At 37.8% G+C, this 19,192-nt stretch overlaps 1 protein-coding gene across 3 annotated transcripts; it reads right to left on the reverse strand.

Moving 5' to 3' along the window:
- Positions 1-648: 648 nt before the first annotated feature.
- On the reverse strand, positions 649-17,220 carry LOC111410334. 3 transcript variants are annotated; one of them, XR_002705657.1, is made up of 3 exons: positions 16,753-17,220; positions 7,536-7,686; positions 649-1,905 (listed from the first exon to the last, which is right to left on the reverse strand). XR_002705657.1 is itself a non-coding variant. In XM_023040605.1 (3 exons), exons 1-3 carry the CDS (start codon positions 16,909-16,911, stop codon positions 15,980-15,982), a joined length of 303 nt encoding a protein of 100 aa, XP_022896373.1. In that variant the 5' UTR covers positions 16,912-17,220; the 3' UTR covers positions 15,588-15,979. The 3 variants fall into 3 exon arrangements, 2 of the variants coding, with proteins under 2 accessions (XP_022896372.1, XP_022896373.1); XM_023040605.1 differs by lacking the exons at positions 649-1,905; positions 7,536-7,686 and adding exons at positions 15,588-16,074; positions 16,150-16,198; XM_023040604.1 differs by lacking the exon at positions 7,536-7,686.
- Between the last annotated feature and the right edge of the window lie 1,972 nt (positions 17,221-19,192).

Below are 19,192 nucleotides of genomic sequence, written 5' to 3' on the forward strand. Positions count from 1 at the left end.
TAGATCGGGTCCTGTTGGAGCGTGGTGGTTCGATGCGTGGTTGTGCCTCATTTGCTGGACGAGAATTTATAATTTTAACAAGTAATTTTAGTTCATTGCCATAGACATCCTATTTTAAAGATTAAGTTATCAATTATGTTTATTTGCTACATGGATGTTTTTTTTTTGTTTAATTCATTTTAAATAGAGCTCGAACTATATTTTACTGTTTTTATCGACTTTAATGGTTAAAAGAAAATTGATTAATTGTCAAGTTCACATCAAAGACTTTTGCATTTTTCTAAGGCATCTACAGCCTTTTCAAGATTTATAATATGCATGGTCAAAACAATGATTCTGTACTTCACACCAAATTTTCAATTGTCTGCCTACCACAGTTAACTTTATGCAGTGGAGTTGTATTATTCATTTGTACTTTGAATTGGATTTTATGATAAAAATATTCATAACCCATATTCACTAATCATGCTAGTATAAAAGATGTTAAATACGGTCAAATGTCATTTCATTTTAAGATGATAATTTAAAATTTATTAATCATGTGGTTTCCAATAATTTGATCCTTTTATAATAAAGTTGGTAGCGACTAAAAATAATAATAATAATAATAAAATAAAATAAAATAAAAATTTGGGTCATTACAGCTATCACTGGTTCCGACTCTTTTAGTGCTTCGAGTGTGAGGTCATTCTTTAATTTTGGCCTTCTTGAGTAAACTATTGTCTCTTTGCCATGCTGTTCTTTCTGCTCTCCCCCTGAGTTTAAGTCTCCTTCTGTCAATGACATGTCGAGGCAAAGTGGTGTTGTATGTTCAGTGATGGATTCAGAGGAATTAACAGAGATTTTCAAGAACCGATCTTTACCTATGTTCTCTCCTTGAAGAGAGGTTTTTGGAAAATATGAAAGAGTTTCAAAGAAAGTGACATCAAGACTCACGAATACTTTTTTGGTGATAGGATCATAGCACTTATACCCCTTTTGTGTAGGTGAGTACCCAATAAAAACACACTTAACTGCACGAGGTTCGAGTTTATTTCGATGATGAGGATGTATATGTACAAAGGTTGTACATCCTAACACTTTTAAGGGTAAGTTGGAGCTCATGCGAGAGTTAGGGAAGAATGTTTGGAGCTTTTGGAGAGGAGTTTCAAAGTTGAGGGTGAGGCTAAGCATTCTGTTTATGAGGTATGCTGATGTTAGAATTGCATCACCCTACAAAGTATTGTTCACATTTGTGGTGAACGTCAGTGCCCGAGCTACTTCGAGTAGGTGTCTATTTTTTCATTTAACGACTCCATTTTGTTGTGGGGTGTTGACACAAGAACTTTGGTGGACTATTCCATTTTCTTGGAAATAGGATTTTAGGGTATTATTGAAATTTTTGTGTCGTTATCTATCAGCAGAATCTGAATTTTTGTCTGCAGTTGATTTTGAATCATTGCATGAAAATTTATGAACACTGAACGGACCTCGATTTTTTCTTTTAACATATAGACCCAACAGATTCGAGTATGTTCATCGATAAATGTGACAAACCATTTTGTGTGAGCGCGGTTGGGGGTTCATGAGGGTCCCCATAAGTCACTTTGAATCATACTAAATGGTCGAGATGGTTTGTACACAGATTTTGGAAATGAAGAACGATGATGTTTTTTGAGTTCACAACTTTCGCAAAAAAAGATCAGAAGATATTTTATTTGAGAACGGTGAAGGAAATACATGTCTTAAATATTGAAAACTGGGATGCCCTATTCTATAATGCCATAAAAGTAGTTCACTATCCTTGGGAATAAAAGCAGAATCACAACTAGCAAATTGACGTCGTTTACTCACTTTAGCCTCGTCAAAGTAGTAGAATCCCTCACACTCCTTAGCACTGCCAATCGTCTTCCCCGATGATAGGTCCTGAAAAACACAGTGGTAAGAAAAAAAGTTAGTTGAACAGTTTGAATTTTTTGTTAATTGGCTAATGGATAATAGATTGCATGAAAGATTCAGAACATGTAAGATGTGTTTGAGGGTAATTAAGTTAGAGATTCGAATACTCCCTTTTCCGGCTACTGAAGATAGGGAGCAATCTACAATTTTAACTTTAAGATTACTCCCACAAGGTAAGTAAGAGGAAAAGAGATGGTGGGAGTCCGTCATGTGATCGGACGAACCAGAGTCAATAATCTACGGTACTTTTGAGAGAGAGGTGGTGTTTAGGGCTCTTAAGAAATTACCTCTGTGGGCTAAGGAACTTGACGAATTAGGTGATTGAAAACTGGAAAACATTTTGTAGAGCTGTTTTAGTTGCTCAGGGCTGAATGCACCATTTGGAGTGGAATTCTGTGTTTCAGTGGGGTCAATAGTTGCTTGATAGCCGTGATTTCTAGCATTGTCTCGGTTTCCAAACAGATGGTTTTCCGCACAAATCCCAGCACGTGTCTTCTTTATGTCCAGGTTTCCGACAGTGGTCGTACCACAGACGACCCTTTAGTTGTTTTTGGCCCGGTCCAATTTTTTATGTCCCTCTAGGCACTTGAATTCCCAAATCAGGCCCAATAGATTTCGACCTATCATAGGAGTATCTTTTAGATCTAGCAATGCTCCAATTTGGTCCATATCCACCTAACCCATTAGATCCACTCGATTTAGGCACAGACGGCCTAATAGAATCCAAAACAAGGGCCGACCCTTCTACTGTCCCAGCCAACCCATTCTTCAACATGATCTTCCGACAGCTTTCCCCGCGCTTGACTTCGGCTAAGACATCTCGTGTGGAGGGCAGTGGTCGGCAGCTAAGTATTTGTCCTCTCACGTCCTTCAACTCCCAATTCAATCCAGCCAAGAACTCGTATAACCGTTCATTCTCTATCCTTTTTTTGTATCGAACACGATCTTCGGGGCAATCCCACTATTCGTCGGTGCTAAGATCCAATTCCTGCCGGAGAGTGGTCACTTCTAGGTAATATTTAGTGACATTTCTTTCTCCTTGCTATGCTTGCCACAATTTTGTTTTAATTTCAAAAATCTGTGACGAGTCTTCTGCATCAGAATACATATCACGAACGGCGTCCTATATGTCCTTTGTGGTGGCCATGAACAGAAAAATCTTTCCTATTGACAGCTTCATTGAATTAACAAGCGACGCCATCACCATGGAGTTTTCGGGTTTCCATTTTTGTTAGAGGTTCGAATTTGTTGGCAGTTTCACGTCTCCGATAAGATAACTTATTTTTCCTTTATTGTAGACTACCAATTTGATGGATTGAGCCCATTCCTTGTAACCAACTTAAATATATACACAATACCTGGTAGTAAAAAAGGAAAATAATATTCTATCTAAGGAAGAAAGATATTTCCTAACTTAATTGATAATTATACCAAAAATATAAGATACAATAAATCCCATAATTGATCCAGGATTTCTACAAGTGGGCATGAAGAAGGATATTCGCTCATATGTGGCTGCCTATACAACCTATCAGCAGCATAAATATTCCACTCTTGCACCTGCAGGGTTACTGCAGCCTCTTCCGATCCTAGAGAGGGTATGGGAAGACATCTCTATGGATTTCATAGAAGGATTGCCGAAGTCGAAAGGGTTTGATTCGATTTTGGTGGTCTTTGATTGTTTAAGTATGCCCATTTTATATGTCTCAAGTATCCTTTCACGACCCCTTCCATTGCAGCCATTTTTGTAAGAGAAGTAGTTCAATTGCACGGGGTTCCCCAGTCAATAGCTTCAGACAGAGATAAAGTATTTCTCAGCAAGTTTTGGATTGAGCTATTCCGACTCCAGGGAACCAAGTTAAAGTGTAGTTCAGCCTATCATCCACAAACCGATGGATAAACCGAGGTGCTCAATCGAGGAGTGGAGACCTAACTGCGTTGCTTTGCTTCAGTACGACCAAAGGAATGGGTGCGCTACCTACATTGGGCTGAACTCTCTTACAAAACTTCCTTCCATGTATTTGCTCAGTTCACCCCTTTTCGGATCGTATATGGGCGTGATCCCCCTCTCCTAATGAGTTTCGAAAAGGGAACTAGGGTAGTCTCTTCGTTGGATCAACAACTGGCTGAAAGGGACAAGGTACTAGAGGAGGTCAAGGTCCATTTGCATCGAGCTCAACAACAGATGAAAAATGCAGCTGACAAACATAGAAGGGCAATAGAGTTTAATGCAGGGGACATAATTTACTTAAAGATGCATCCTTATCGTCGTAAACCCTAGGCACATCGTAGCAATGAAAAACTTGCCCCCCTCGGGATACTGTGGACCCTTCAAGATGTTGGCTAAAGTGGGGAAAGTTGCTAATCAGTTGGACCTACCACCCGGGACACAAATCCCTCCAGTATTCCATGTATCACAATTGCGAAAAGCAGTGGGACAACGTCATTTAGCCACACAGTTACCTCTGAATTTGGGAGCTGATTGGGAGCTTCTAGTGGAACCTGAAGCGGTGCTGGGAATCCAGAATGAGACACGGGAGATATCAGAAAATTTGAAAGTATTGATCAAGTGGAAAGGGTTACCTGCTATGGGAGCTACTTTGGGAACCATTTCATCTCATTAATCAACAATTTCCATCCTTTCACCTTGACGACAAGGTATCTGAATTTTTTTGGGGGGGGGGGGGGGGGGGGTAATTGATAGACCCCGAATCCAGTATACCTATTCTAGAAGATTCAAGAAATCGAGAGAAGGGAAGGAGCCATAATAAATTCCGTTAGACGGGTAGAATAGGAAAAAAAGAAGGCAGTTAAAAAAGAATATAAGTAGGGGGACGGGGGGAAGAGAAAGGCAAGAAATCTGTTGAGTGTGGTAGGACTAAGGAGAGATACAGCCCTCTAGAAAAGCTGCCTGTTAATTCATTTCCTTTTGTACTGCAGAATCCAATTAATATAGAACTATATTATTCATTATCTTTTGTACTTCAGCTGAAACTTATCAGTATCCAATCAGTTTTTAAAAGAACTAATACAAATGAGTTCAGCAAATCAGTTTCAGTAATGTTTCCAACTTGTACCGGTGAAAGAGAAAATAGTATCGACACAGGAGGAAATAAATTCCAGTGTGGATTTAGCAAATATAGCAATTCCACATGGACTTGTAATTCAAAATGAAAAAAAGTACAGACAGAAAGCATATTGAAATCACACAATCACCTACAGGTGGCATAATATCTTATAAGCTATGTATCTAAAGTTAGATATAGCCAATTTGTTCCTAGAGCACATAAAGTGATCAAGTCATAAACAAGTAATGCTGGAATATGAAGACACATTATTATGGCCAAATACAGCTTGAACAACAAACAGAACCCAAATTCTACGCCTTTATTTGCATGAATTCTCAGCAGCCACTATTGATCCTTGTAGTACACTATTACCTGTTTAATGATTTGTTTTTTTATCAAAACATGAACACAAGTATAAGTAAACTGCAGCAGTGAGAACATTTGATCAGTTAGGCTTGAATTATTTTTCTTTGATAGGTAATCATAATTTTATTAATTAAAAGAGATAACACAGGATGTAAGTTAGACTTGAATTATAACAGTATGAAATATTCAGTTGATACTATTAACAGTAAAGGTGTGTCTGATATACCCAAATTTTCCATGGAAAATGGAAAACCAATTCCAATTCCATGTTTTTGCTTGTTTGATGGCTCTATTTTTCCATGGAATTCATTTTTTAGCTTTTCATACCACCTATGATTTTTCTTGCTTTTCAACAGTCACTGTAACACTCCTTTTTTTTCCCCCCGAATTTTTTTTCCTTTTCTTTTCATTTTTTTTTGCGATGGAAACAAATTTTAAGAATTATTGTAAAAAAATATTTCCCTTTAACTGACAATTTTCATGTTAAACAAAGCCAAACAAATATCAAAAGATAGATGATTTTTTAAAAATTTTTTTTTGGTTGACAATGAAAACAAATTTCATCCCCAATTCCAGTAAATTCTATCCCTTTAATAGACAATTTTCATATAACACAAAGCCAAACGAACACCAAAAAATACTTATTTCAACATTTTTTACGTAGAAAATTATACCAATTAAATACAATAATTTACAATTATAAGAAAAACAAAAATTAGGAATTCAGATAAAGCTACCTTCTAAATTAAAAGGTTTAAAACCCCATTGACACATAAGTGTTGGAGAAGATATAGAAACAGCAAACACTATGTGGCTTGACATTCATGAAAATGACTTGGTGGAAGAAAATTAGTTTTGCTGAAAGAATTTAGACATAATTGGTATCTAACTAGCACATAGTATTAATCTTCCCATTACCTGCAACAGCTGCACAAGGTTAAGGAGATAAGGGCTTAAACCAACCATGGTCATAGCTAGAAATTAAAGTATCATAGCAGTTAAAAGCAGAAGGAAAAAACTTCAGTGAAATACAAACACTACTTTTGTGAGAATGTTTGAAAATACAATCACAAACAGAGAGCACATGAAAGACATCATTAGGAGGGCATTGGCATGTCGCGCAATTGCTTATCTCCTTTCGCATTTCAGGGACAATTAACACACGTCCAGATTCTCATAATTCATTATTAAAGCTTCATCTACTTTACATTATTTCATAAGTAATTTGTCCTTGACGCCTTATTTCCTAGGTGTTTAACTTTAATAACTTATCAAATGAGTTGATAGACCTCCAATTAGATTCACTTATGCAAGGAAAAAGAAAGGGAAAGAGACAACCAACAGTACGGCAGCATAGCTGGAGATTAAGTACAATTTTAGTTTGCAGGGGTATATTAAAAAAAAAAAAAAAAAAAGGTTGAACCCCAACCTTAGGGGCCCCCACCGACCCTGCCCTGGGTCATCGTGGAGGAGGTAAATCGCAGGATGTGCCTCCCAGGAGCCAGGGTGGAGAGCACATGGATATGCCAAGGCTGTTAACCCATATGGTAACTCCCGCTTGCAACAAAGTCAATTCCACCTTGCGGGGAATCGAACTCTGCACACTGCCGCGCTGAGCCCTATCCGCCCTCCCCTTTGCCACTGGGAGATATGCCCTGGGGGCGTTGCAGGGGTATATTAAAGAATAGAGTGAGAGGTGATATTACAATAAAATGTGAGAAAGGGGTGTGGAAAACCGGATCATATCATAGAAGAAGGAAAGATTAGACTGGATTAATTTAAATTATTTCCTTACCATGATTAGTGTTGTATAGTATATTAGTTGATTTTTTCCTTATTAGAAGTTTCCTTTTCCATAGCCACCTTTATAGTATAAATTGTAACTAGTGACTCTATAATTATCAGAAAATAAAAACATTCAGTTTTTCTTCATGATATCAGAGCTAGGTTAGAAAACCTAACCAAGCTATGACTGAGACAGCCACAAACAATGGAGGGTCCATGACCTCAGAATCAGAATCAGAGGTCACGTCTGTCATGAGTACCAGAGTTATTGAGAATTCATCCTTCCAACTAACGATAGAAAAATTGAATGGGAAGAACTACCAAGAATGGGCACAATCAATAAAATTAATAGTCAATGGAAAAGGAAAACTCGGTTACCTAACCAGAGAGACCAAGATGCCGGCCTCAACCAACGCTGCTCTTCATCAAAAATGGAAGTCGGAGAACTCGATGGTGACTGCTTGGCTTGTCAATTCCATGAAGCCCTCGATCGGAAGAACTTATCTTTTCCTTCCAACAACAAAGATGTCTGGGAGGCAGTGAAAGAAACGTATTCAGATGTAGAAAACACCTCCAAAATTTTTGAAATCAAATCAAAATTGTGGCAAACGAAGCATATGAGTTACAGCATCCCAATGTGAAGTTCTAGGTGATGACATAAATTGACTAACAACACTTATAGGAAATGCAATATCTGGCCGAGTAATTGTGAGACAGTTCAACTTTCCCACTACCCTCCTATACTTGTCTGCATCAACAAACACATCTCCATCTTCTGTTCCAAGTTTTACATTTGGTATCATAGGGGCATCACCAGGTTTTGCTTCAATTAAACCTGTCTCATCCAGCAAGTCTAGAACATATTTCCTTTGAGATAGAAAGATTTCTTTACCACTTCGAGAGATCTCTATCCCTAAGAAATATTTCAAAGGATTTTGTCCTTTTAGGGCTGGGCAAATCTCTCGAACCGAAGCGAACCGAACCTAATGGTTCTTGTCAAATTTAATACCCGAACGGGTATCTAAATTGAGAATCGACAAGCACGGTATGGTTCGGTTCCCGATTCTAGACCAAGAATCGAAAAATCGAATAAAAATCGAATCTTTCTAATTTTTTTATATTGAATGAATCAAATTATTTTAATTTTAATTTTTCTAAACAAATTAACAAATTAACAATTTCTAAATCCAAATTTTTGGCCCAATTACCCACTTTATTGTTTCATTTCTTAGACCAACAAGATCCAATCCACTAAATAACACTAAACACCTACACTAAAGTGCATAACGCTATCTAAATTCTTACACTCACTCTCGCAGTCTCGTTGACATTCCAAAACCTATACAATCATCGGTCGACACCGTAACCTTCGATCGAAGCTGTGTCCTCCGTCAACCGAAACTTTGACCGTAGTGATCATTTGAAAAAGGTAGTCTACTAGTCTCTGACATTCCAAAACCATTGAATATGTCATTAGTTGTATTTATATAATGTTGTTATAATTGTTAAAAAATTTAATTATAGTACAGAACCGAATTGAACGAAACTGAACCCGAATGGTTCCATAATTATATTTGGACCTGATGGTTCCATTTACTAAATACCCCAAAGTTTTGGTTCGATTCGGTTCTCTTTAGAACCGAATCGAACCGACATGCGCCCATCTCTAGTTCCTTTGTCTGAAACCTTGTGCCTAGAAAAGCCTTCAACGTACTTATGCTACTGCTATCACTACCAGTAATCACAATATCATCAACATATACCACTAACAAGATACATCCAACTGTAGACTGTTTAATGAATACTGCGTGATCATATGCACTTCTTTTCAAGCCAAATTCAGTCACAACCTCACTAAATCTCCTAAACCAGGTACTATAATGACTTTTGTAGTTTACATACCTTCCCTAACTCCCCCTGAGCAACAAACCCTGGTGGTTGCTCCATGTAAACTTTCTCGTGCAAATCACCATGGAGAAAAGCATTTTTGACATCCAATTGATGAAGCGACCAATGATAGGTAGACGCAAGAGAAATGAACAACCGAACATAAGCGAGTTTAGGAATAGGAGAGAAAGTCTCGGAGTAATCCACACCATAAGTTTGAGCATATCCCTTAGCAACCAAACGAGCCTTCAATTGAGCAACGGATTCATCGGGATTCATCTTGACTGTAAACACCCATTTACACCCGATTGTCTATTTATGAGGGGTAAAGGAACCAATTCCCATGTGTGATTGTGTTCCAATGCCAGCATTTCTTCTTGCATGGCCGCTCGCCAACCACTATGGGACAAAGCCTCAGAGATAGATTTGGTACAGACACATGATCTAAAGAAGCAATGAAGGACCTAGAAGATGGGGACAATGCATGGTAAGAAACAAAAGAAGAGACAGGATAAGTACATGACCGTTTACCCTTTTGAATGGCAATAGAAAGATCACGAGTAGGATCATGAGAAGGCGACAAATCCTGAGGCGAAGTAACAGGTAGAGGTGGCAAGTCATGGTCAGTAATGGATGCCACCGGGGATTGCTGCACATGACGAGTATAAACACTTCGAATAGGAGGGCGAGAAGATACTGGTGACACGGGAGTAGTCACGGTGTAAATAAGGAAATTGTCATCAGACTCAACAGAAGATGGATTAGAGGACACGGTATTACTTGAAAATAGTGTGGACTCGAAAAATGTGACATCAGTAGATACTAAGTATCGTCCTAATGAAGGCGAAAAACATCGATAACCTTTTTGATGTTGAGAGTAACCCAAAAATATACGCTTAAAGGGATCTAGGGTCAAGTTTGAAAATTTGAGGTCTCATATCTTGAATAAAGCAAGCACACCCAAATATTCTAGGAGCAAGAGAAAATAGAGTCTTGGAGGAAAATAGAATGGAATAAGGGATCTTGTTCTCTAAAACAGAGGAGGGCATACGGTTGATAAACTTTCATGTGAAAAAAGAGAGCTCGTGCAACTTCCAATAAATGACGATTTTTTCTTTCTGCCATTCCATTTTGCTGTGGAGTAACAACACAAGAAGATTGATGAAAAACACCATTTTGTGAAAGAAATGAAGTAAAGGCAGATGAGAAATATTCCTTGGCATTATCACTCCTTAAGATACGTATAGATTTGTTAAATTGAGTTTTGATTTCAGCATAAAATGTACAAAAAATTGAAAATAGTTTAGAACGATTTTTCATAAGATATAACCAAGTAACACGAGAATGATCATCCACGAAAGTAACAAAATAGCAAAAACCAGACTTAGATAAAATAGGACAAGGACCCTAAATATTTGAATGTATTAGATCAAAAGGGGCGCAGCCTGTTTATTCATTCTAGGAGAGTATGACACTCTATGATGTTTTGCTAATTGACACGACTCACAATTTAATTGAGACTCTTAACTAAGACTAGAACATAACTGCTTCAGAACAGGGAGAGAAGGATGACCGAAGCGACAATAGAGTTGTAGAAGAAAAAAAGTACTCGTGCATGCAATCGACCCTAGCACCTGTGTGGGAGAAGAATCTAGCACATATAAGCCATTGAGCTCACGCCCTCTACCAATAATCTGCTTCGTCCCAAGATCTTGGAAAAAGCAATGATCAGGAAAAAAAGAACACTACAATTAAGAGATTTAGTAATTTGACTCACATATAAAAGTTTGAAAGGAAACTGATGTAAACATAAAACAGATGACAATGGTAGTGAGTTTGTTGGATGTGCAGTCCCACATCCAACAACAGACGTTTGTAGAGCCATTAGCTAAAGTAACACATGGTAAATTGGAAGAGTATTGAAGTGATGATAATATACCTGTATTCCCAATCATGTGATCTGTGGCATCGGAATCAATGACCCAATTACGGGATGAGGTAGAAAGACACGCTATAAAATTACCAGTGTTGGCTAAAGTGGAGGTGGATGTGGGGGTGGAAGTGGAATGTGTAAGAGGCTGTTGAGAGGTGTAAAATTGTGTAAAAATTGTGTAAGGTGAGCATATTCATCTGCTGGGATTGTAATTTGATGCTGACCAGAAGGTATAGATAAAAGACCATCCTAAGTGGCAACATTTACAAACTTTCGCATGGAAGATTGACTCGTGTAGCTTGCTGGTTTACTATTCAATTTCCAACAGTTCTTCCTAACATGCCCCTGCTCTCCACAATAATAACAACCACGAGAACCACCGCTAGAAATTTTATCTCGACTAACTCCTCCTTCCCCTTTCTTATTGTAACTGTTATTTGATTTTGAATTTGTGTCAACTAGAGCTACCGTCTCATTTGGTACTGTACTCTGTTCCTTTTCATCATCCTTGCATACCCGAAGGAGACAAGCATATATATCACTCAACGAAGGTAGTGTCTCACTGGTAAGTAACTAAGTACGAGCCACCTCATATTTAGGACCCAATCCTGCGAGAAAACACTGGACCACAATCTGCTCTTCTTGTTCTTGCATCTTTTTCACATCATTAATAATAGGAAACATGGTTCGCTTTTCTTCAAATGCCTATTTTACCTCAGTATAATATTGAAAGAAATTTCGACCCTTTTGCTCAGCTCGATAAATCTTCAGCATCAATTCATAAACATACGATACATCATGTTTACTAGCACACATAAACTCTAGATAGTCCCACAGTTCTTTCACAGTGTCACAATGATTAATAACGTCATCAACTATCGGGTGAAGGGTATTTTGAATTTAATTAAAGAGTTTATCATCCTCCATCAACCATTTTTTTCGAATCCTCGAATTAGTATTAGAATGTGGAGGTGGGTCATCAGTCAAATGGTCACCCAAATCTAAACTTGATACATATCTACGAACAATTCTCTTCCATTGAGTATAATTTTTACTTCCCATCAACTTTCTTTCTGTAATTTTTGCATATGGGGTTATTGTGATTTCATTCACCATTTTTCTATCACCTTCTACCATTAATTATCAGAGAACCAAAAAGAAACACAAAATAAACTCCAAACCAACTAAATAATAATATCAATCCAACAATAAAATGCAGCCTAAACGAAACAAAATAAATCAAGCCAACCAAATTAAAATGAGACCGACCCACCTCGGCCCAAACAAATAGCCCAAACCTGTCTGCAGCCCACACACGGACGCAATCCACGCTCACCAAAAGAGAAGTCGACGAAGCCAGAAGAAAACTTGTCTGCAGCCCACACACAGACACAATCCACGCTCACCAAAAGAGAAGTCGACGAAGCTAGAAGAAGCCAACGAAGCCAAAAGAAGCCGAATTCTCATACACCCAACACTCGCCACAAAGAGGTCGACGAAGTCGGAATCACACGACGTCGCGAAACGCTCGGTGCAACCAATTTCTGCCGCCATGCTTCTGGTCATCAACCACCAAGAAGTGACCCAAGGTAAGTCTCTATCTTAACACGGAAAATACTAGCCCAAACCTTTTCCACCACCGAGACCAATCCCACGAAAAAAATCGCAAACCCTAATTTCTTGAATCAGGCTCTAACACCATGTTGAATTTGGGGGAATAACTTACTTCACTTATTATTCATAGACGTGTATTACATATATACAAAGAGAGAGTGTTCCATACAAGGAAATAATCTAAAATTATGCACCTACCATATATGCACGTATTGTATAAATATAAACCTAAACTAATGCATAATTCCATAACAAATACTAATATGCCAAAAATGTTCTGGGGAGTTGCTATCCTAACTTCCACCTACCTAATTAACAGAATGCCCAATCATACTCTAAACTTCCAATCACCCCTTTTAAAAACTTGAGGATTTTTTTCCAACTTCTCGACTCAACTCTAATCTATCCATACGAGTATTGGATGTACTACCTTTGTTCATATTCCTCTCATCTCAGAGGAAAACTTGATCCTCGAGCAGTAAAATGTGTACTCATTGGATATTCTCCCACTCAGAAGGGCTACAAATACTATGACCCTTCAACAAAAAAAAACCTCTGTAAGTCTTGATGTCACCTTCTTCGAAGATACTCCGTACTTCAAAAAAATGTATCTTTAGGGGGAGACCTTACATGAAGATAGGTTTCTAGACTTCGATCTCACATCTCCTCCATCTACACCTACGAACATCAATCCCATCCTACCCTCCAGTATGCCTTAAACAGAGGACAACTTGAATCCAGGTGGAGATGTGGAAAAACAAAATGATAACGAGATACTAGTTTACTCACGGAGGCCATAAGCAAAGTACATAGAGATCTGCACATCCGAGGCACCAAAAGAGTCCGATCCTCATGAAATTTTAGAAATTCCTGACCTAACCATTGCCCTCATAAAGCAACCTTGATCATGTACACTCCATCCTATTTCAAAATTCGTATCTTATAATGCTTTATCTACAGGATTTCATACTTTCACATCTCATCTTGACAGTACAGAAATCCCGAGAAATATCAAAGAAGCTTTGGAAAGTCCTAAATAGAGAGAAGCAGTATTGGAAAAAATGAAAGCGTTGGAGAAAACTGAGACTTGGGAGGTAGTAGACCTACCAAAAGGAAAAAAAACCAGTTGGGTACAAATGGGTCTTCAACTTGAAATATAGAGCCGATGGAACAATTGAACGATACAAAGTTCGACTGGTTGCAAAATGATACACACAAACCTATGACATTGACTACACAGGGACATTTGTACCAATAGCAAAACTCAATACCATTCAAGTACTTCTGTCCTTAGCACTAAATTTGAATTGGTCACTACAACTCGATATTAAAAATGCATTTTTGAATGGAGAATTAGAAGAGGAAGTTTTTATGACACTGCCACCTGGGTTCAACAAGGTGAATGATGGAAACTGAGTATGTAGACTAAAGAAATCTGTATATGGACTCAAACAGTTACCAAGAGCATGGTTCGGCAGATTTGCAAAAGTATTGGAAGGTCAAGGATATCAACAAGGATAATCAAATCATGCCATGTTTTACCAACACTTTGATAATGGGATTAAAACAATTCTAATTGTATATGTTGATGATATTGCTCTGACAAGGGACAATGTGAAGGAGACTGAAAGACTAAAGAAACGTCTAGCCATTGAATTTGAGGTAAAGGATTTGGGACAAATGCGGTACTTCTTGGGAATGGAAGTGGCAAGATCAAGAAAAGAGATCAATATCTCACAATGGAAATATGTTCTCGACCTCTTAACCGAAGTTGGCATGCTAGGTTGCAAACCAAGTGAAATACCTATGGAAACTGAGAAAAAACCTAAAGATGTTGGAAATCCAGTGGAAATAGGAAGATATCGAAGACTGGTTGGAAAATTAATCAACTTATCACACACAAGACCTAGTATTGCATTTACAGTGAGTCGTGTAAGTCGGCATATGCACTCACCAAAAGAAAGTCACCTAGAAGCAGTCTACAAGATACTAAGATACCTCAAGGGTTCCCCAGGAAGAGGACTATTTTTCAAGAAGAATGAACAGAAGGAGGTCGAGGTCTTCACAGATGCAGATTGGGTAGGTTCAAGATAGGAGATCAACCACTGATTATTGCACCTATGTGTGGGGAAATCTGGTAACATGGAAAAGTAAAAAACAAAATGTTGTAGCTAAAAGCAGTGCCAAAGCAGAGTTCAAAGCCATTGCTCAAGGAATATGTGAAAGACTATGGCTAAGAAAACTTTTAGAGGAATTGCAAGTCAGAGTAAAGCCCATCAAAATCTATTGTGATAACAAAGCAGCAATTAATATTTCATTCAATTCAGTTCAGCATGATCGTACCAAGCATATAGAGGTAGACAGACACTTCATAAAAGAAAAGGTTGAAAAAGGGAGTATTTGTATGACCTATGTCCCTACATAAGAACAAACTACAAATATTTTTACTAAAGGACTACCTCAGCAAAATTTGAAGGACTTGATATATAAGTTGGATATGATCAATATCTATGATCCAACTTGACGGGGAGTGTGAAAAATTGGATCATATCATAGAAGAAGGAAAGATTAGACTGGATTAATTTAAATTATTTCCTTACCATGATTAGTGTTGCATAGTATATTAATTGATTTTTTCCTTATTAGAAGTTTCCTTTTCTATAGCCTCCTTTATAGTATAAATTGTAACTAGTGACTTTGTATAATTATCAGAAAATAAAATCATTCAGTTTTTCTTCAAGGGGGCACAAGGAAGCATTCCCATTTTCACACGTTCAAGTTAGGGAGAGAGATCAGGGCCTCTCAAATTTCTTTGGACTTGTTCATTCACATTCTGTTTGTTTTCCATGGAATTCATATTCAATAACAAGTGTTTACAGTTTACAGCATATATATATCCTTCCATGATTACAACGTACCAGATTCTAACTACTACACAAATCACCCCTAATGTCTAGCATCACATTGTTCAACTGATCCAACAGCTGTACCAGTAACAGCAGCAACAGCAGGGATCCTATCATGAGTTCTCAAACATGACAAGTTTCAAGACATCATATAAGCAACATTTTGGAAGGAAGAATGATGTGTGGGACATCCAATCACAACTGCAAATCATACAAGATAAAGAAAATGTTGCTAACCACGTAAATCTAATACACACAGTCTGACAATGATAGTTGTCAGGAAGTTGAAATATCTTTAAAATTAAAACAGCTGAAGGAATTATCCATGAGAAGGTTCTAAGATACTGAATAGCTCTCCATATTCCAATATTATATCCTTCAGCACAATCGATTTTGAAGATCAACACGTATGACACACAGACTTGACGTAGCACTTTGTACCCACAAGCTTGTACATACAATGATAAAGCAATCAGCTCCAATCAAATGCCCCGACCAACAGGTACACAATAATGATGTATGAGGACAGGTTGTGGATGGACAGTTTGACAAATGACCGAGTGCTTTTCACCTTTCCCTAGGTAATAACAGTTCGGATATAATATTCCAGAGCTATCAACAATCTTTAACTCCTAAAATAACTGAATCTTACTTGAATGCACGCTTGCTGACATTAACAGAAATGTCACATCACTCAACGACTGCCAATGCTCAGAAGTCGATGCATGCATCGCATAAAAAAGAAATGATAAGCCCCATACATGAAAACACGAAATCTTGGGATATAGTTGCATATTCAATGCTATTTTGTCATAGATCAATTCGTGCATACCTAGTATTAGCTCCAGTTAAAACTACACTTCTCAATGTTCCCAGTTTTCAAAGGAAAAAGTAAACTATCTTAAAGGCTTAATTTTCACAGATAGGTATAAGTAATAGACAACACAACTCGAAGCAAACTCAAGTAAAAACCTAATTAAGTCCAAATTCCTAACATAATCAATTAATAAAGCTCAGAGCCAGCCCAATTGACTAAAACACATTCTACTTTTTAAAAGGGAGATTGTGTTTTTTCAACTCCGGAAACTAAGATGAAACATATATAATTTTAAAGGCAATTTGCAAATAATAAAATAAATATCAATTTTCCTTCAAATACATTTGCTAATTAGCTAATTTCATGAAAATTAAAATTTCTGTAGATCAAGGAAAAAACGTGAAGTGCGTGCACATACTAATTCATATCAAACCTAACCTGTCTTTGCTGTTGTTGCTGCTGCTGCTGATCAAATGCTAGGTACGGAGCCGACACAGCTGATGAGGAAGAGGACGGCGAAGCAGAAGCAGATGCCACCATCTTCGGCCCATGCCCTCCTCTCCCACCTCCTTGCTGCCCCCTAGCCCCGGACTGCATGCAAGAAACTCAACCTCCAAAAAATCCCAAAAAAACACCCACCTCAAAATTCAGCAACACTTGAATTCCCGAAAAATCAAAACCCTTGAAAAAATCAAGTTGTCGATAAGAGTTCAAACCCACAATCTGGATCGGTATTCACTACCTCCTCATGCCCCACAAATATATGAGTTACACATTTTCTACACATAACATATATATATATATATATATATATATATATCTTTGGCAAAATGAAAAACCGAAAATTGTGGATGAGAAAAGCTAGAATTTTGGTGGGATAAATTTGAGAGAGAGACAGACCGATCTACGGCCGATGCATCCCCGAATTTGTCAGAAGTTTCTCTCACTAAAATTTCTCCTCTCCCTCACGGTATGTAATTTGGCAAAAAAAAAATTTTTTTTTGGGGCCAAATGTTAAATAGAGATAGGTGGTATTGTAGTTATACGGCGTCGTATTGAGGTGTCTACTATAGTTAAAGGATGGGTTAAACGGTGGTTAAGTGAGCATAAGTTTGCAAAATACTGGGATACGATTGTCCTTGGAAAGTTGGTATTTATGAAATTGTGTCGATTGAGATCAAATGGACGACTACGATTTTTCCGTGGAAGACAGGAGCACACATGGCATTACATGTTGACACGTGCTCATATAGGCGAAATAATTATGCACAGACATACAATTTTTTGTTCAGAGCTGCTACAGAGCCCGGGATTAAATCTCGGGTTTGGCTCCAGTTCCAGGGCGATGAAATTCAGATCCAAGGGCCTAGGTAACTCAGGATTTAATCCCAGGAGTTCTAACATTTTTATTTTTTGTTTAGGTATTATAATATGAATTATTCTTCATGGCCAAGTTGAGTGATAAGAAGTTCGCCTCTTGTACATAATGGCTTGACAGAAGATCTTCCAGGAATTTGAATTTTAGGAAAAATGTGCATCTCACGTGACCACCACAACCTAGAGCAGAGTTCTTTGACTTTCAAATGAATGACCGAATTGAAACATAAAGGAAAAGCTCATCACGTGAAGAAGCCAGAGAAGTCCCACCAAAGTTTTATTTTTCCCCGCCTAGTGCTACTCATGAAATTAAGCTCCACGGAAGACAAAATCCCGAAATCTGGTGAAGGTGAAATCGAAGCCCTCACTCCTCGACTATGAAGATGGTGATGCCCAACTCCGGCAATAGCAAAATCTACATTTCTCCTATACCGAAAAACCCAGAGGAGCCAATTCAAGTAGTTGTCATTATGTTTTTATTGTTTCATTGTCCACTTAATGCCTCTTGTTATTTATACCATAAATAAGAAGTTGATATTTCCTTGGCGCATTAGCTGCTCTCCAAAGAAGACTGTAATCAAGTTGAGTCTGCATTAAGTTGAACTTGTTTGTGAAGTCGCTGCCGAGTAAGATTTCAGTGCTTATAGGTCATACATGAGATGCTAGGGGGAAGCCTTTCAGAGTTTTTAGGAGATATCCAAAAGGGTCCATTTTGTCACACCTTTTAGATTTTGTTAGGTACCCTTGCTTTCTTGTTCTGCAAAGGTTACGAATAACACGTCAACTATGGTGTGGGATTAGGATGCCTACCTTTGTTTACTGAAGTTGTCTACATAGAAGGTTAACCTTAGCAGTAGAGAGGTTTTTTACTTTCTGCTTACTGATTCCTATCTGTAAAGTGGACCAAAACATATTTCTGAATGGGTAATTTTCAATTGTTAATAAATGATGTGGCTTTTGCTCCTCATTTTGACCATGTTCTATTTTGGCGGTCATGTAGTGCTCCTGATTAACACACACTTCTATTTTTTTTTCTTTGAATGTTGTAACACTCCTGATTGAAAAAGTGTTCTGCTGAATGTTATTGCTCAATGTGTTATAGTAGAAGAAAATATGGAAGACACCCATGATGAATTTTTGGCGGAGAGAGATGTTGACGAGAATGTTGCGGACAATGTAATATCAGTGGAAGATCAAACATTAGGAGAAGATGGTCTGATAGTGTCCTAGGTGGGTATGACGTTCAATAATGAGAAAGAATTGTGGGACTTCTATAAAAGATATGCATATTATGTTGGGTTCCTAGTTGGGAGAAGGAATTCAAAAAAATGAGACGACGGAAAAATGAAATATGCCACCCTTACATGTAATCGTGAAGGTCGAAGAACCACTAATACAAGTGGTTCTTTGAAGCCCCAACCAACTATTCAGATAAATAAAGCCAGAATCACTGCATGTTCAGATATTTATGGGATCTGAAAAATTAACAAAGTCCATCTTG

Source organism: Olea europaea, chromosome 15 (genome assembly GCF_002742605.1).
Source record: "Olea europaea var. sylvestris chromosome 15, O_europaea_v1, whole genome shotgun sequence".
NCBI classification, from domain to species: Eukaryota; Viridiplantae; Streptophyta; class Magnoliopsida; order Lamiales; family Oleaceae; genus Olea; species Olea europaea.